The following is a 19,353-nucleotide window of genomic DNA, read 5'->3' as shown; positions in this document are numbered from 1 at the left end:
TGTGTGGGGTGTGGGAGGAGTGTGTCAGGACAGGTGAAGAACCTTACCAGTTATGTGTGTTGTATCGTACAGACCAGTTCAGCCTGGCCCTGTGTGGGGTGTGGGAGGAGTGTGTCAGGACAGGTGAGGAACCTTACCATGCAGAAACAAATGTCGTACGAATTTGAAGTCTGTATACCATCTGGAACTGGCCCTTTTCCATATTGTTCATCGATAAATTAAATGAGGGGGAAATGAGAGCAAAGCGCAAGCCATCACAACAGATCATCACAAAAGATAGGGCATTGTATAGAAACTGGTTAGTTAACCCAAAGGACGTTATAAAGCGGTTAAACCAGCAACTAGCACCGCCCACCAGTCTCTATCCGACTGGTGAGCGGGGAGAGGTGGGCCAAGATACCGAAGGAAGTAAAGTACTGACGAAAGGCTGGTCACGAGGGCAATACTGACCAACAGAACACAAGGACAGAGCGGAGCCGAGTTCCAAACAAGGGCAAAACCAGATCCAGAGGACATCAAAAAGTCAAAAGGGAGGTGTGTATTCTTACATACCACGCATATTGCATGCCTTGAAGGCACTGCTAAAAAATTCTTACCTACAATGGCGAGTTGTTCAACAACTATACAAACATGGCGTCGATAAGGCTTGTTTGTACGCATTTGGAGGTTTGTAGGCATAATGCTCTACTAGCAGTATGCATATGTGCGTGTGTGCGTGTGTATGTATGTATGTGTGTGTGTGTGTGTGTGTGTGTGTGTGTGTGTGACCGACATAACTCGTGCTTGTGAACGACATAACTCGTTGATAGATCCTGATGATATTTGGTAGGCGGGTAGTGGTCGGGAAAATAATGGTCAAGTTCGATATAGGGCCCATAGCTGTTTAAGATACTCGGAGAAACTTCCGGTTTTGATTTCTCATTGTAATAGTCATTTTTTCTTCGCGAACATTAGAATCTGATAGATGTTATCTTTTGTGCTTTGTGCTCGCGATATGCGTATCTTTACTCTCCAAGCAAAAGTAGGGCTCCGGTTTGTTTTGGACGTCTTCGGGGCTTACCGGTCGAAGAAAATAATAAGAGCGAAGTAGAGTAGAAGCTATAGTCATGTCTACCAGGTTTTACAGTCAATCGTACAGAGGCAGTTAGCCTTGTAGGATTTCAAAACGCCAGTGGGAGTTGAATACTCCACAAAACAGATTTCTCTGTAGAGCATTGGACATTGTATTGAGTATCGTCCATTCACAAGATACTGAATCAGGTCCAGGTTCAGGTCCAAACCTGGACCTGATCCTTTGGACCTGAACCGGACCTGGACCTGAATTTTCTGTACCGGTACCCACCCCTACTAGTAGCTAATATGTAGCATTTCTACTCGATATATATTCTGTACAGTTTGGCTGCCAGGACTCGGCACCAAAGAGTATGACGGAAACGGAAAGCGTCGACGAGGCGTTGGTGTTTGACAATGCGCCATCTGGCGGAGAAAAGTATGATGTGCAGGTTTGTAAACACTCCATAGTTCAGTCTTCAGACCTATATTCCAACTTAGAATTGCGTTTCCACTTTGCGTTAGGACATAAATTATAAATTAACCTGATGTAGTGTCGTGAAACTATTGTGCCATTTCTGTCATACTCACACACACACACACACACACACACACACACACACGCACATGCACATACACAAAAACATACACAGTAACATACACAGTAACATACACATACACAGTAACATACCCACTCACATACACTAACTCAGGCCCATACATACACTCAGTCACTCACTCACTCACTCACTCACTCACTCACTCACTCACTCACTCACTCACTCACTCACTCACTCACTCACTCACTCACTCACTCGCACATATACAGACAAGGGCGTGCATGAAGGACAATAATACATTATTTGTTTTCCTCATATAGGTCATAGTCAACTACGACCTAGCTCTGAAATACCTGGGCGGATTTGGACCGTGGCAGAGGAGGATTTTCTTTCTCCTCTGCCTGCCTGTCAATGGCTTCCAGTTATTTGCTATCGTTTTCCTTGCCATCGAGCCCGACTTCCAATGCCGGGTCTCTGAGGTCAGCTTCTCGGGGCTGAACGCGACCCTGGCCGAGGTGCTGAACGTTAGCATCCCCTGGGAGCTGAAGGACGGGGAGTGGACACGGAGTCAGTGCAAACGGTTAGTTTCGTGCTCCGAGGTACGTGTGTCTGTTCACGGTGCACGTGCGTGTGTTTGTGTGTTCATGTGTCTGTGTGTCTGTAGGAGTGTGTGTGTGTGTGCGCGCGAGCGCGCGCGCGTGTGAAATGAACTATAAGAACAGTGTAAATCTGTGTGATGCTGTAGTAGTTATGCATCTGTTTTATTAGTTACAGCTACAATCTTCCAAACGCTACCCTCAACGCCACCTATCGACAATTTGTCGAAGCACACCCAGTGGCCAACCGGACCCAGATCCCGTGTGACCAGGGATACGAGTATGACATGTCTAAATACAAGAGCACTGTCGTTACAGACGTAAGTTATCTCTTCCTTGTTAAAGTGTCACATCAATGTTATTAACATGTTTTTGCTGGCAACCACCAATAATGAAGATGTCGCTTACTCTATGACATTCAACAGTGTTGTTCTGAATTTATGCTAGCCTCCTTCGCAGACTTTGGGAGTGGCAGCGTTTATGTTTTTTGGTGGAAACGTCGCTATGCTGGGAAAGTTTTGCCGCAATCCAGCGGGAACTTCTTCTGTTCAGTAGTGAAGTCTTGTATTTCCTGGAAGTATATATATAGTAGCTACAACTCTGATCTCGTCAGACATTACAAGAGTTCGGCTACCATATTACCATACACATTAGTTACTGTAATTCACTTTGTCTTCTCGGTACCAAACTGTTATGCACCATCGAGCTTTATCGATAGACAAGCATTTAAAGCCTTGGTTCTTCTGTATACGAGATGCTCAAGAAACGGGAACGACTACCATTCGCGTCCAATTCTAAATCTGGTGACCTCCACACCACAGTAATGCCCAGTTGCGGCCATAAGACTGTGTTCGTTTCATTCCAGTGGGATCTTGTCTGTGACAACAGCTGGAAGGTGAGCATGGTGAAGTCTGTGTGGTTTGCGGGCTTCATGTTTGGTGCGGTGTTTGGCGGCCATGCGGCAGACAGGTTCGTCCGTAGTTCAAGAAGAAATCGAATGTGTATTATCCGGTGTATAACCCCAGTCACAGATCCAACTGCACATGCGCAAGCCCAAGAGCCTCTGATTTGTCCACCGTTCCTGCTCGACCAAGCGTTATACATGTCCATATACATATGTGACCTCCATCGGTCGGTTTGCATATTGCATGAAGTCCATAAGTTAATATCTCAAAGGCCTTCACTTTTGACCTGCACATGCGCAGTTGGATCCTTTTCTGATATATTTTTGTGAATAGCCAAGCGTAGGACCCAAGGGACTGGTATTTCCCAGCGAATGTAACATCTTTAACAAAACTCTTATCATCGAAAAATCTTGGTGTCAGATTTTGGTACAACAGCTTTTTTGATAGGCATTTCCTATGCTGTTTAAATAATCATATGCATAAAATGTGATGAACGTATAATGGGCTTTTATAAAGTTTGCAGTGATCAAAATTCTTGAAAACGTATGGTATGCATTGGTTTTAAGTTCATGTCGTTTAAATTCATCATTCGTGATATGTCAACCATGGTTGATATATCTACTCTCCAAGCAGAGATTGAGTCGCGTAGATATAGTAGTAGTCGGAAAAATTACACCTGCGCTCCACTTACTCTCCAAGCAGAGGTTGAGTCGCGTAGATATAGTAGTAGTCGGAAAAGTTACTACTAGATCTACGCGACTCAACCTCTGCTTGGAGAGTAGATATATCAACTTACAGGCATGTTACTAACAATCACATGTTCTTTTTTTGGCGACGCCTTCAAGATGGGGCCGTAAACCAGTGCTTCTTGCATCCCTCGTCGGCAGCTATGTGTCCGGGATAGCCTGTGCGTTCTCGCCCAACTACGCCGCTTTCGTGGCCTTCCGCTTCTTCATAGCCACCTGCATCATGATCACCTATTTAGCTTCTTTTGTGATGAGTAAGGGAATTGTCTTCGTGTATGATACAATATAGATTGATTGCTTAAACAAATTGTGAAAAGTGTGAAAATTACACGTAACGTTACTTAAAAGGAAAGGTTACTGAGTGTATGGTGACCTACAAATAGTTTTTTTAGTAACAGCTTGATTGCTATATACAGCGTACTTAACAATCATTGTAGAAAACTATAGCTAATACCGGTATACTTAGTCTCTGGTATATGTAACGCTACAGACTTGAATTTCAAAGCAAACCACCCCCAACCCACCTTCCTCTTTCCCCAGCTCAGGAGCTAGTTTCCGCCGACAAACGCAGCTTTGTGGGGATGGTCATTTGGATCTTCACCTCCCTTGGGTCCATGCTCCTTGCTGGGATCGCCTACTTCATACGGACGTGGAAGTGGCTTCAGGTCGCCATCACCATGCCTATTCTCTTCTTCATCTCCTTCTGGTGGTAAGTTCTTCAAGGATTTTTACCTTCGCTAGAAGGTTATGTTTTCGGTAGCGTTTGTGTACACGTGTGCATGTATGTATGTGTGCATGTATGTATGTGTGTATGTATGTAGTTGACCAGCATAACTCCAGAATGCCTGGATGGATTGTTTTGATATTTGGTATGTGGGTAGGACTTGGTAAGGCCGTGAAACGGTTAGATTTTGCCCCCCCCCTAGCGTATTGTTACGGTGCTGCAGCATGGTTTATGCAAATAGGAACTTATTTCCATAATTAATGACAAGCACAATCAATACACCAGCTGTTAAGGTAAATGATTTCTAAACTTGTTCATGCTCCACTCCCTACAATGTATCGCGACGGGAACTTCTGGTAGATAAAAAACAGGGCAGGGGTGAAATACGTCGCATTTTCTACCGACTGCTGGATCATAGTTTATATGTGACTATGCCATTGATCCAATCTCCAGGCTTGTCCCAGAGTCCCCACGCTGGCTTATCTCTAGAAATCGTCACAAAGAGGCGGCAGCCATTTTGCGGAAAGGCGCGGAGATCGCCAAGGTCACCTTACCTGACGAAGTCTTCCATGACGCCATTCCTTTGACTCATGATCACGTGAGATATTTTCTTCGTAACTAGAGCGGTGTTTAGATAGCCTGGAACTAAAACTTTTGTTCCAATAACTTAGCACATCAAATTATCGACTGCCTTACTGCAGTCCCTCAGTGCTCAACTTATGAATCATCTAGCTGATCTAGGTCAAGTGAATTTTACGATTATATAACGTCAGCAATTGGTCGAATGTGCCAGGAAGTTGATACCGCCCAGGCTTGTGTGCCTTGATGAATACTTACTGTACTAATCTATGACGTCACGTGTCCGCACGCTTTAGGAAAGTTTGAGCTCTGTATTAGATATCATTTGTTCTTTTTGCCTTTAAGACAGAGGAAAAGGCACAGAAGAAAAAGGTGTACACATTTATCGACCTGTTTAGAACTCCGAATCTTCGGAAATGGACTCTCAACATCTTCTACAACTGGTTAGTAAAAAACCGTTCGTATTGTCTCTTTGACATCTACCTTAATAACTTACTCAAACACATGATATATGTCTAACTGATGACAGCATACATGAAAATGAAATTAAAAAAATGGAATTCAACATTTGCAAGCAAATACATAATTTTTACCTTTCCTAACAAACTACTGGCCTACAACACTTCTTTTATATTAACCCATTCATATATGTGGTGACCAGCCCCAGTAGCTCTGTCCTACCACTTGCTACATAATGTAACCGAACACCACAGGGTGTCTGCTACTTAACCTGTACTCATGGTGACAGTCCAGGTGATTGACCATACCTATTTAGAACAAAAGAAGAGGTGGAAGAAAAAGAAGAAGAAATGGGGCAAAAACAATATGTTTCCCTTCCACGAAACGCCTATCACAGAGCCTACTATGGTATGACGGCTAACATTTTTGTGTAGATCAGGATCTGTTGAACAACGGAAACATCGTTTGTTCTGTATACTTCTGCAGGATCGTCAACACCTTGGTGTATTATGGGATATCTCTCAACCTATCTGCCCTGAGCGGAAACATCTACCTCAACTTCGCCATTTCCGGTCTCGTCGAGATCCCGGCGAATCTCATCGCAATTCTCCTCCTGAATAAGTATGTTAAAAGTCATATCACATATGTGGTACAACAGTTATACAACAACGAATCGTGGCGGTGACATTATTAGGTCAGAAGAACACGTGTTTTCCGACATTCGGTCAACGGAAATGGTTATAGATTCTTGTCGTTGATGACTCTGTCAAAGCCTTCTAAGATTGTTCAACTACAAAAAAATTGACATCGTAAAAAAATGTTCGAGTGTGATTGAATGAACTAACCAATTTTCTAATCTACATCCTTGCATATTGGTCAAATACTTATCATGAACTTACATAGGGACAATCATCCCATCCAAATGTGAGTTCAAACACTATAGGTTTATCCCCTTTCGTGATAAATGTATGTTTCTGTCCGTTACAGGTTCGGGAGACGATGGCCTCTATGTTTGATGCTTCTGGCTGGCGGCGTCGCCTGTATCACGGCCTTCTTCATTCCCAAGCGTGCGTATCATTTTATCTCGATAAAAAATATGTTCTTACCCGACTTTGTTTAAGAATGCAGTACCATATTTGTTAGTTAAGGATGGTGTAACCAAGACTAGTAATGTCGTCATCAATCTTCTCTTAACGGAACGGGGGACTATATCGACTTCACGCAACCTTTGACCCATCACTGACGTCATTACGTGACGTGTACAGAGCGATGCGTGCAGATAGCTGAGGAAGACTGAATGGTTCTATCAGCATTCAGTTAAAAATTCAAGTGATTCCAATTTTTCAGTTGGTGAACAGTCTAACCTCTCTATAATCGTCACTTATCTTACTGTTACAGACCTTGGCTGGATGACGACCACCCTGGCCATGATGGGCAAGTTCTGGATAACCGCTTCCTTCGGTGTTATCTACATCTTCTCGGCCGAGATCTTTCCAACCGTTGTCAGGTATGTGAACATGTTATTATCTTTACTTGACTGCAATACGTATGCAACTGAGTGAGAACACTGACGTCACCTGTCCGAACGGTCACGTGTTCTACAAGTAACTCATTTAAACCTGATGAAGGCTGCAGAAGGTGTTAAACTTGGTGTTGTATCGCATCGTATCTATTTACAATTATGAAAATAACAAAGGAATCTCATATCTAAAGAAAATATTTAGAAGTTTCTTGGGTAATTAATAAATTGCTCGTTCTATTTCAGAATCCTGTCCTTGGATAGGCTCGTCTTCAATACTAGTAATCTCTGAGCTGTTTCAAGTACCTTATGCATAAATCACTGCATGGGGCGCTTAGGGTAAATGTTTTCTGTATGGATATTGATTTTAACACAGGCAAATCGGCATCGGCATGTCCTCCATGAGTGCTCGAGTCGGAGGCATAGCCGCCCCGTTCGTGAGTCTACTCGGTCGTCATTGGGCCCCGATGCCTTACGTCATCTTCGGAGGAGCGTCCATCGCCGCCGGACTGCTGGCGCTGCTGCTACCGGAAACGGCTGGAAGGAAACTTCCGGCTACGATCGAGGAGGGCGAGAACTTTGGAAAAGAAGACGGCATTGTGGACAAGGAATGATGAAGGCTTTAGAATTAGGTCATATCTTACGAAAGCTCACAAGCATACGGTTCGCAGCTTCTACGAAGTACCATTTGCGAAGCGTCTGCTTGTGGGCTTTCGTAGAATTTTAGCTCAGTGATTTTATTTCAACGTGGGAAGGGGCGTTTTCGGCATCTGTTAGTTAAGTTCTCTAGTCAGAAGTTCTATTTTTTGTGGTGGCTTAATATTTATATATAACTTCCTTACAACGTGTATGAAGATTTGGTGCTTGCTTTTTTTGCTGGCTATTACTTGTATTTTGCATCTGCACGACTGTTTATTGTACCCGTGATCATTTAGATTTAATTCTGCCTTATAGAATATTGGACATACTAACGTTTCGACACACAATCAATGTGACATATTATTACTTACAATAACGCCACCTACCGATAACTAACAGTAGTAAAAAGTGTTAAGATTGGCAAAGCTACTGGCCCTGATGGCATCTCGCCAAGGATTATTAGGGAATTCTCCTTTGAACTGTCCCAGCCTTTATGTGACATTATGAACACCTCCCTGTGTCAAGGTGAAGTACCGGACATGTTCAAGGATGCTGATGTTGTACCCATTCCAAAGGAGATGCCACCGCGACTAGAGAAGTTAAGACCTATCTCTCTAACACCTATCTTTGCCAAAGTGTGTGAAGGAATCGTTCGTGACTGGTGCATGCAGGATATCCTTCCTAACCTGGACCCTCGGCAGTTCGGTTCTCTCCCTGGGTGTTCAACGGTACATTACCTGACGCGTCTTGTACACAACATCCTTGAGGCATCAGACAAACCAGGCTACGTGACAACACTTGTTCTCACGGACTTTTCCCGAGCATTTGATTATGTCCACCACCAGACCGCCATTTGCAAGCTACTTGACCTTGGTGTCCGCCCGTCCATCGTGCCCTGGGTGAGCAGTTTCCTGTCAGGTCGGCGCCAACGTGTGAGATATCAGGGCACAGTCTCGGACTGGCAAACTCTGACGTGTGGTGTGCCTCAGGGAACGAAGTTAGGACCACTAGTTTTTCTAGCCCTGGTTAATGACGCCCTCCCAAGTCACGAAACGTCTTCAGATGGGTTTAAGTATGTCGATGACATGTCTGTCTCCGAATCACGACATGTGTCTGCGGCACCAAGGATTCAGGACGACATCAATGGCCTGACACGTTGGACTGATACTAACTTCATGGCCCTGAACCCGTCTAAGTGCATGGTGATGGTGTTTTGCTTCATGAGAAATCCTCCACCGCCGCCAGCAATCACTGTTGGTCCGACCCAACTACAGGTTGTCCAGGCAGCACGTGTCCTGGGACTTATCCTCCAGAACAACCTCAAATGGACTCAACATGTGACCTCGATCGTCACCAAAGGGAGTAAGAGACTCTATATGATAAGAAACCTGAAGAAACACGGACTGGACATAAGTGACCTTGTACTCGTCTACATCGGTTTTGTGCGGCCTCTTCTTGAGTACGCCTGTGTCATCTGGCACCCCGGTCTTACCAGAGTTTTGTCATCGAAAGTCGAACGCGTGCAGAAGAGGGCTCTGAGAATTATACTAGGACGGGAGTACGTCACTTACGACAGTGCAGTGAACACTTCGGGTCTTTGTCGACTAGACTGTAGAAGGGACAATCTATGCCTACGGTTTGCACGAACTCTTGTCAACTCTGAAAGATTCAGTTATTGGCTTCCATCTAGACGAGGGGATACCCATGATAGGTCTCTAAGAAACAAAGACAAACTCTCTCACTTCCGGTGTAGAACTGCTCGTTTCGCTAATAGCACATTACCGTACTGTGTAAAGCTCCTGAACCAAGACTAAGGGTAATTTGTGAATACTAGCGAATCTTTCTTTGTATAGTAACTGACCAGTTATTGTAAACGATAGATGTTATGTTGTGACTCGATCATTTTAAAAGTGTTAACTTGAGTTAGAGGTTGAAGTACTGAGTGTGAAAAAACGACAATTCAGCCATTTGTAAATGTGCTGCAAGTGTTTTTAATGTCAATGGCAATAATAAACCATTTCTCTAGTACATGCTTACAACACTCGCTTGGTCACTTGATGCATGTAAAGTCACAACAATATCGGTGACGTCGTGCAGGAAATCATTGTACGTTTGCTCACAAATGTTCTCCAGCTTGACTTCAGCGAGAAATATAATACTTTTCTTTATTGTTTCTAAGAGCTATGGCGTGGAGTGTTTTCCTTTTTTTAAACGAAAATACATTTTTTCAAATTCGCAAAGCCTTTCCAAAATTAGATAGAACAGTGTTCTGCATGCCTCTAATAATTAACACTGGGGTCACGTAACAAAACCTTGAAAGACCGTATGAAAAAGCTATAATGACGCGGTGATATATTTAGAAGTGTCGTGAGAACCTTTATTCTTTCTTTAAAGCGTTGCTATTCTTTTACTTAGTCTGCCTTGTTTGATAACAACTATATCAACTAACGCACAGCAAGGCATAGTTTAAGATGCACGTGTGTGTGTGTGTGGGGGGGGGATAGAGAAAGAAAATAAGACATTTTTAGCAGTGTCGGGAAGAACAAGCGAAAAAAAAACAAGATGGGCAAAGAAAAACAATTCAAGATGCCCTGTTAACATAGAGACCATGATCATTGTAACAAGAAATGCCAAGAATAAACATGGTACAGCCAACGTGTCTTATAATCCTGAATTCAAAAAGTACAGGAGAGCGACACCATTGCGGTAGCCAAGTAGCACTTAATAAAGTTGGCAAGTTGGGAACTACACTCAAATCTACCACATTTATGTCGCTTCTCAAAGCTCCCACACACACAAGACTACAAACCTGCCCCTGCAGTTCCAAAGCAAGCTGTAGGGGGGGGGGGGGGGCTGCACAACTTCCTCCTTACATCAAAAGCTACTCAGCGACGCCATCAAACCGTTCTGCTTCAGTAATAATGCCACACATCAATCCAGAGGGGCCCAAATCAACCTCGATCTTCTCAATCCCTATTCTGATACCGAACACCATTACAATCAGTCGAGAGGTTCTAAAGTTATGCTGACCATAAATATCTCAAAACACTAACAAACATACGCACAGACAGACACACCAACTACTGATCATGAAGTAGCCTTATTTCCACAGCTGCACGCCTGGCTACCACATTTTCGGTATTTTATTTTCATGTTGACCCAATAGCTGACATTTATTCCATGGCATATATCCAGAAATGATACACCACAATATGATGGTGATTTCTGAGTAGAGCCATGCTGTCGGACCGGTCCAGTTGACCTGTATGGGACTATCACATACAGACAGGGTACCACTAATCCTTGTGAAAAACACATCAAAATTCGTACTATCTTCATCAGTTGCTATTCCTATAAGTTTACATCATAGCAAGTTTGTGATATGACAGTTTTTGCCCAGAGTAAGTAAAATAGCAATGTGGTGGCATGTGGCTACTGTGTTAAAAGTTGGTTGTTATATATAGCTAGTTTAGCTGGAATTTGATTCAACTTTTTAAGGGAAGGTTGGCACTTTCGGGCGTTTATAAACAGGTCACGGTAGGAACAAAAAATGGTAAATTGTCTAGAGACACCAGGGAATGTGGTCCCGGTATCTATAATATTAGGCTAAGTCTGAGACGTTGTTGTTGTGATAAAAAAAGATCAGTGAGTTTCACTTCAAAGTTGTCCCTCCATTTTGTACACGTTGAACCCTATTGTGCATTTGCCACATATACACGATAAATGTTTTCTTGTGTGTTACGGTCCCGAATAAGAAAAAAAGTATATTTGCTTTGCATTTCGGATATTTTCTACATTATTTTGCCATATATGATTAGACTACTGAATGCTTAATTGCCCTCCCTTGATATATATTCTTCGTGTTTTGAATTATTAGTCTGAAAATTTATATATAAATGAATCTGTCCTGTGATATTCTATGAACAGTTTTTATTTGAATGTCGCGAACCAGTGTATTGCATGATACGGTTACCGTAGTGTTTCATGTAAATGTCATTGTTCGACGTTTTAACCAAAGTATTCAGTGATATTGATCCTATTGATCGACATTTTTTAACTAGTGTAACGCTATATGTATTTTATTCATCATGTTATTTTATCCAATTGTTACTTAATTGACAATCTTAATGACTCTGTAGAGTTTGCTAGGCAATTCAGCCCTTGGCTTCAATGTGGCAAAACTGTTACATCTGAATAATCATTATCATTATACTTGTAGATTGTTTGGCCATACATGTTATGCCCTAACGAACGGGTAGCATTTGGGGGGGGGGGGGGGTAACCTGTGATTACATATGAGTATAGTCTTCTGTAAACTTTGAGAAATATGCCTTTGTTGAAATTTGTTTTTGTGGGTTCTATAAATAACCACCAATGAACTTTACATGAATGTGTGTGTGTTTGGGGGGGGGGGGGGGGGGGGAAAAAAAATTTTTTTCCCCCCGGGATCCCTTCTTTTGGGGGCCCCAGGTTTTTCAAAAAAAAATTTAAAGGCCCCCGAAAGGGGAGCCAAAAAATTTTTTTTGGTTTCAAAAACCCCGGGAAAACCCCTTTTTTGGGGGAGGGGGGGCACATCCAAACAGCCTAATTTTATCGTCTGTCAGTGTTTGACGTGTCCAAAAAGGAGGGGGCAAGTGAAGTGAAATTCAATTGTCAGATTACAAGGACAACGTCTCTGCGTTTGAACCTGATATCCGATAACATAAAGACCAGGACTATATTTTTGCAAAAGTGTTATCCACCTTTACGCTCTACGGACATCTACATAATACATTTGTAACAATCGACCGGCTTTGTGTTTAAGTCCTGACCTATACATTAACCTTTACCTTTTTTACGCCCGGATGGACTAACCTTGGTTTGATTCAAAATGTCAAATTACATACAAATAATTAACTACGGACAAGGTAGAGTTGTGATTGAAACGATTAGCTCTAATTTCTACATACGTCTGAAGGTGAATTAGGGATTTTGTTTGTTCCCTTTGGTTTGTTGTGAACGGCCTGTGTTCCCCTTGTTAAGTGAGTGTTGACGTAAATGTTACGGGGGTTACACTGTAATTGCGTTAAATCACGCATGCAGGACCACGTAGGCAGAGCATACCATTCGCCCATAGGGGACGCCAGTCAACATGCACGAAAAGAAGTATGAAATAAATCGCATACAGATATAAGAGTCAGCTGGAAATTGACTGAGTGATTGTCGATGATCTGTTATGGTTCATTAGAATTGCTGGGAGTCTGACTCCCCCTAAATATAATGGACCAGTCTACAACCCCGCCCCTCTGTAAAACCAGTGTGGTAGCAACTTTTCCAGCTCTTGGCTCATAATGGGCCAGTGCATTCACCGCCTATCAAGTAGGGTCTACGAAAGGGGTTTTGGGGATTGGTTCTTATGGGTCTCAGAGTCAAGACAAACCTGCATCAACCTTCTTCGCATTCCCGTCCTCTCATATCAAGTGAATAAGACCAAAAGAAGTCTCTTTAAGAAATTTAAACCCCTTTTAACGTCATTTCATCAAGATTGACCTTTTATGACATTTAGTACGTTGTATCCTAAATCCCCTATCACGCCCTCTACTTGTCGCAGCTAAAACTTGCTGGCCAATAATATCTTCCACACACTTCAGGATTTTCCCATGATATGCACGGATGTTGTGTACACAAAGATCCACCTCTGTGTTTTTTGTTCAGTCTGCAGTTCACGCGTCGGATCACGGAATATTGTATACTGTCGGGAACAGTACGTGGCGTTGTCTTCGCCTTGTCTACAACAGGACACAAGATTTGCGTGACTAGACCGACCATCCCGCGATCGTAATGTGATTTCTTATGAACCTTGTAACCTTTCGCCCCTCCCCCTCTTTTACTCAAGTGACTTTTATCTGTCCTTGAGGCGTTGTTTCAAGGACTTCTGGTCTATTGTTCTACATGGAAGCCTTACAAGAGGACAAGTCTCAGGCACTGTGTCTTTGTGGTAAGTCCTGATCTTATCCCGACCTGATAACATTACAAGAGTTACAACCGTACGCAGCCGAGCAAGACGGCCCCGTGGATGTTGTAACACCGGTAATACATGCGTGATCGTTCAGTTGTCACCGGTGTGTCATTCATTGTGTCTTCAGGTGATTTGTGTGCTCGCGTGCAGCAATGGCGACGGCGGAGCCTGAACAGGAAATATCACTTCTTGGAGGGTTTCTGTCGTGTGGCATTTGCGGGGAAGCGAAGGAGAAAGAACTGAAGGCGTCGTCGTGTCTTCACTTGTTTTGTGGGGACTGTTTGCGAGCAAAGGTCGGAGAAGATGGGACGTTCTCGTGCCCAAGGTGTAAGAAAGATGTGACTCTCCCAGCCGGCGGTGTCAATGACCTTCAAGACAGCCTGTGGGTACATGACGTCAGGAAGGCGATGGAAAGTAGGCCAGTCGCGCCAGACTCGCCACAGGCGATCCGGGAAGTCTGTGATCACCCGGCGGAAAACGCGAGGATCTTCTGCGAGAACTGCGACAAGGCTATCTGTGAGGACTGTGTTCAAGACCCGAACCCGCATAAAGGTCACCAGGTGAGTCTACTCAGCGACGCCATCAAGCGGAAACAAGGAGAAGTGCAGACGGTGATATCGTCCTGTCTCGTAGGCGTGTCAAACAGTGGGGCGACCCTGAACAACTTAGAAGCCTCCGATAGAACACTTCGGGCTAGGAGAGACAAACTCGTTCGGGAGATCGAGAAAGAGGCCCAGGTTTTGATTGACAGGATCGTTGCACGACGTGAGCGGCTGGGAGCAGATGTCGAGGCAAAGTACAACGAGAAAAGTCGCCTTCTTCAAGAGAAGAGATCAGAGACGATAGAAACCGTCGCCAACTTGCTTCACGCAGTAGAGAAAGCTGAGACGTCTTGCAATGAGAAGGAGGACAACTACCTAAGACTATCAGGGGCAAAGTCGGACATGATACACCTGAGCCAGAGGCTGACACACGTAACAGGTAGGCAAAGATAATCACAAACCGACCTAAGTAAAACAAAGCAAAATTTTAGTTGTTTTGCTAGGTTTTGATGTGTTTATGTGTATGTTTATGTGTGTGTGTGTGTGTGTGTTTGTATGTGTAAGTAACCTCATGGCTTTGCATTCTGAAGTGTCCTCTTTGAAAATCTCATTGTATATATGAAAAAAAAACATGACTTGCAGAAAATCAAGGCGCAGAAAATAGATTTTCCGTTCTTAGGGCCCTGCCATATTTTTCGTATGCGTCAGCTATGTGACACCAAATTGACGACATCCTTACGACAAGAATTCTGTTTTGAAAAAAAAAGAACCTTGCCGACGTCCGCATCTTTCACCATCAGGCTGAAAATCCCACGACAAAAACACTGATCTCAATTTCACGGTGAACCTTTAACATTATGTTATTTTTATCTCTACAGCCGAGGTTGACCTTGACGCCTTTGACCTTGGTTTGAAGTTCACGTCAAAAGGTATTCCTGAGGATGGCGCGTTTAGAATCGGCCGCGTCGAGGAGTTACCGGTCATCCGTCGGGTCAGTTCGGACAGCACGGACAGTCTAGGCTACGGTAACGGAAATAGGGTCACAATAAACGGTAACAACAATGGCGAGAAGAACGGTGACACTGAAGACTCAGACGATACGGTGCTAGCAGAACACAAAGAGTGTAGGACATCGGACAGGTCCGTCATGGTGGGGAAAGCCGGGACCAAACAAGAACAGTTTAACCACCCGTGCGGACTCGCCGTTTCCGAAGATGACGTCATCTTCGTGGCCGACACCGACAACAAGCGAATCCAGGTGTTGAACAGCAGCGGCGAGTTCGTGCGCGTCATGCCGACTCTCAGCAAGACGTGGCTCGGGAGGAACACGGAGCACGAGCCGGTGTGGCTCGCCGTCAGCGCCGAGGGCAACCTGTACGTCACCTACCACAAGAAATCGGGCGTCGACGTGTTCCAAGAGGATGGCGCCTTCGTGACGTCATTCGCGCGAAATGTCAGATCCAGCCGGATCGCGATCAGTCCGTTAGACGGGAACATAGTGGTCGGGTCAGAGAGCGGGATTCGGATCTTCACGTCGGATGGCCAGGCGCAGAAGATGTTCTCGGGCCCGGCGTTCCTGGGAGGGGTGGCCGTGAGCCCGCAGGGGGACATCCTGGTGTCCGACAGGAGGGAACACTGTGTCAAGGTCTACAGGTAAGGACGCGTCATCTTTATGCAGATGTTTTGTAACCTGGTCTAGGTCGGTCACTCAGTCACTCAGTCACTCGGTCAGACACTCACTCACTCACTCACTCACTCACTCACTCACTCACTCACTCACTCACTCACTCACTCACTCACTCACTCACTCACTCACTCACTCACGAGAAATGTAAAATAACGAAAATAGGCTATTTTTCGGTATACCATACTCTTTGTGTTTTCTTCAACTTTCCCACCTACTTGGATTTCATAACGAAGATAGCTTTTTTTTATGCCAAACATTCTTTTCCTTCGCATACTTGCATCTGTTTTGGAGAGAATATATATTTTCCCAGAGAATTTAATCAAATTAACGTTCAGCAACATGGCCAAAAATGAATGAGTTGATAAATGGGTGTCCTGTCCTATTTTCCAGACCGGACGGTAAGCTCCAGAGAACGCTGAGCGGGTGGGGTGACAAGGCGGGCCAGTGTTACTCCCCGCGCGGCATCTGTGTGGACCGCCGCGGGAACGTCATCCTGGCTGACAGGGACAACGGGCGGGTCCAGATGTTCAACTCCAGCGGCAAGTTCCTCAGGGTGCTGGGGACGAGAGCAGACGGGCTGGACCGGCCAGAAGAGGTGGCGTTGCTAAGCGACGGTCGTATTGTCGTTCTAGACTCCGTGCACCAGTGTCTGTTTTTCATCTCACAATAGATGCTTATTTGTGTTAAACTTCAAGGGAGGGGAAAATATTGCTTCATCTTCTTCTTCTGTTCGAAACAGATAAGGTCATTGACCTGGACCTGGACCAGAAGATTGACGTCACCATGATTACTGGTGAAGTTGTAGATGGCCTGTGGTTTTCGGTCACATTATGTAGGAAGTGGCAGGACAGAGCTGGGGGCTTATCACTATGAATTCGTTTGAGGAAGAATGATGGACAGAGCTGTAGTTTGTTAACGTGTGAAAGCAAACATTATACATTTAAATGTCACATTTCTTCTTCGTTGTATCTCTGTACCTAAAATTGATTTTAAGTTTGCGGGAAGGTTTAAGTTTAAGATAGGATGGAAAATGAGGTTGCCATGCCATGCCAGGCGGACTCCTGTGGTATATTATTCAATGTATTTGACTAATTTCTCCTATTTCTCCAGCAACGTATGTAGTCTGGTAGAGACAAACTTTGTCTTAAGTAACATTTCTATGGTTTCTGGAGACAACGAAGATTGAGAGAATAAACTATGTATTATTTCGCGGGGAAGCAGAATAGACATGAATTCAGGTGTGGTATAGAATGTAGTATTTCGTAATGTTGCAAAAAAAGCTCTAAAATATTATGGGCATCCTGTCACTAGCGTATGTCTATAGTTGCAAAAGACATAGAATTATGATGTTTCCGATGTTTCAAATTCTAATGATATGACCTTGTGGCTTGGATCCATGGGTTAAAATGTACGGCACTTACTTCTGCAGGTGATTTTTTAAATATAATTATCATTTTGCATTCTTATAAATATTTGCATTTCTTTAGCTTTGCTTGACTAAGAGGTGCAAATATGTTTAATGTTGTAATGTGTTCATGTTTAAGAATTGTATAGTCAAGGAAGAGAAGTTGGATTTTAACTAGATGTCAAAGTAGTTGAGTAGACAAGTTGAGTTCTCTCTAACCTTGTGTGAAACGGTGCTTTCTTAGCTAGGACAATACTGTATGGATTGTCTTTTTTCTTAATGAATGTTATGTATGATTTTAGATAGTTGCATAATACATATATAGAGTGATGTTTCTGTACAGAAATACTGCGTATAGCTAACGATTGCTTTTATAAGGAATAATGAACTATGCATCGGTGTTAAGATTTAAAGAATGATGCAGAAAATTGTACAGGTATACCAAAGACGAATAATATCTGCAAATTTCAATTATGTGTTGTAAGATGCTATTCTTTCTAGTGGAAATTATAACTTTTGTCAGGCTGCTACCATACTTTACTCATTGTAGAAAAAAACTTAAAACAAATGTAGAATGACTAGATGGCAGGGTTCTTTTCTGTTATTTATGGTTTTCTTATATGATTCCAGGCTTAAACAAATTTTACGTCGATGCAGACCCGAGTCAGCTTACAGATGTACCCTATGTGGCAGAGACTGTCATTCTCGTATAGGACTATTTAGCCACAGCCAACGCTGTAGGACTGATATCACTTAGGATTTTGCCATGGTCAATATTGACCGAAGGAGGAAATATATACATATATATACGTCGAAGAAGGTTAGACATCCAGGTAGTAAGATACGCCAGATAGCAATTACTCAAGCAACTGGATATGATATTTGAAACGGTCAGACGTTTCAGTGTCACAGACGAAAGATAACGGATGTTATCTAAAACGTTTGAACGTTTCCAAAATCATATTTAGTTATTTGAGTAATTGCTATTTTGTGTATTCAAACGACTCTTATTTACTTTTTCTGACGAACACCTTCCATTGAAATGTGCTAGTCGGAATCGATTGTAAAAGAAATTGAATTTTCGACCCAGCACAAAATGTTCAACTCCATGTCATCTTTTACTTTGAATATTCAGCATTTGTCACAAGATCAATGCACTACTTTAGACCACTTCCAAGGATTATGGAAATGTTGGATTGAAAGTTGAATTCCTTCTACAATGACTTGTGCCGACACAGATGAACTTTCATGTGGGCTGGAATAAAGTTTAGAAGCAACAGTCATTATTTGGGATCACTTTTCTGTCACAGACGTTAAAGAGTTATGTAGAGGCATAATTTTGGGTATCTATGTTATTTGAAATCGTATGCTGTAAGCGATTTTGAACAGTCAAACAAAATGTCCAAGTTGTCATAAGAAATCGGATAAAGTCTCCAAGCAGATGTTAGGGTGAAAGACCATGACGTTTTCTAAGTGACGGCCTGGCTTCTCTGTCTTCTGTTTCTTTTCCCAAAGAAGCAGATGAAAAATTGAGTGTAGCGCCAATGTTGTTAATGGAAAACGGTCATTGAAATATTCTGATAATGAAGCCGGTAGAAGGGATCATCATTTTCGTCTTCTTTAGAGACTAGTGGGGTATGAATGACTCTCGCATAACGCTGTAGCAACTATACACGTGCGTATCTAGAAAGTAAAGCCTGTGGCAATACAGTCTTATGTGAACGACACCAACTGGAAACAGACTCAAGTTTCTGTGTGTATGGTAAAAAAAACCTACCCCCCCTCAGTCATGAACATTCTCCTTCTGCCCCCCTTACTTTTGGTGAGCAAGCCAAGTAGCGTTCACAAAACGCTGTTTCCCTGTTACTCTCAGCAAGCCAGACGAGTAGTGATCAAGAACCCACCGAACACTACACAACCTGTCGTATGTCGTATACACCGCTC

At 43.3% G+C, this 19,353-nt stretch overlaps 2 protein-coding genes across 2 annotated transcripts; both read left to right on the top strand.

The window, feature by feature from the left end:
• Positions 1–385: 385 nt before the first annotated feature.
• On the top strand, positions 386–9,957 carry LOC118412433 (organic cation transporter protein-like). The gene is made up of 13 exons (XM_035815302.1): positions 386–534; positions 1,395–1,502; positions 1,931–2,190; positions 2,379–2,526; positions 3,072–3,175; positions 3,957–4,111; positions 4,398–4,566; positions 5,035–5,179; positions 5,506–5,603; positions 6,106–6,240; positions 6,607–6,686; positions 7,018–7,126; positions 7,515–9,957. The coding sequence occupies exons 2-13, from the start codon at positions 1,425–1,427 to the stop codon at positions 7,750–7,752; spliced, it is 1,719 nt and encodes a 572-aa protein (XP_035671195.1). The 5' UTR covers positions 386–534; positions 1,395–1,424; the 3' UTR covers positions 7,753–9,957.
• A 3,190-nt stretch (positions 9,958–13,147) lies between these two features.
• On the top strand, positions 13,148–17,880 carry LOC118412428 (tripartite motif-containing protein 3-like). The gene is made up of 3 exons (XM_035815288.1): positions 13,148–14,756; positions 15,196–15,970; positions 16,395–17,880. The coding sequence occupies exons 1-3, from the start codon at positions 13,928–13,930 to the stop codon at positions 16,672–16,674; spliced, it is 1,884 nt and encodes a 627-aa protein (XP_035671181.1). The 5' UTR covers positions 13,148–13,927; the 3' UTR covers positions 16,675–17,880.
• Positions 17,881–19,353: the final 1,473 nt, after the last annotated feature.

This window comes from Branchiostoma floridae, chromosome 3 (assembly GCF_000003815.2).
Source record: "Branchiostoma floridae strain S238N-H82 chromosome 3, Bfl_VNyyK, whole genome shotgun sequence".
In the NCBI taxonomy this organism is placed as follows: Eukaryota; Metazoa; Chordata; class Leptocardii; order Amphioxiformes; family Branchiostomatidae; genus Branchiostoma; species Branchiostoma floridae.
This window is presented reverse-complemented; position numbering and strand designations above follow the sequence as displayed.

Bases quoted from the DNA above. Each gene is read 5' to 3' on its own strand.
- LOC118412433 (XM_035815302.1), top strand. From the start codon at position 1,425: ATGACGGAAACGGAAAGCGTCGACGAGGCGTTGGTGTTTGACAATGCG. The intron at 2,527-3,071 runs GTAAGTTATCTC...GTTTCATTCCAG, and splicing joins AGAGCACTGTCGTTACAGAC to TGGGATCTTGTCTGTGACAA. The intron at 6,241-6,606 runs GTATGTTAAAAG...TGTCCGTTACAG, and splicing joins GCAATTCTCCTCCTGAATAA to GTTCGGGAGACGATGGCCTC.
- LOC118412428 (XM_035815288.1), top strand. From the start codon at position 13,928: ATGGCGACGGCGGAGCCTGAACAGGAAATATCACTTCTTGGAGGGTTT. The intron at 14,757-15,195 runs GTAGGCAAAGAT...TTATCTCTACAG, and splicing joins GAGGCTGACACACGTAACAG to CCGAGGTTGACCTTGACGCC. The intron at 15,971-16,394 runs GTAAGGACGCGT...CCTATTTTCCAG, and splicing joins CACTGTGTCAAGGTCTACAG to ACCGGACGGTAAGCTCCAGA.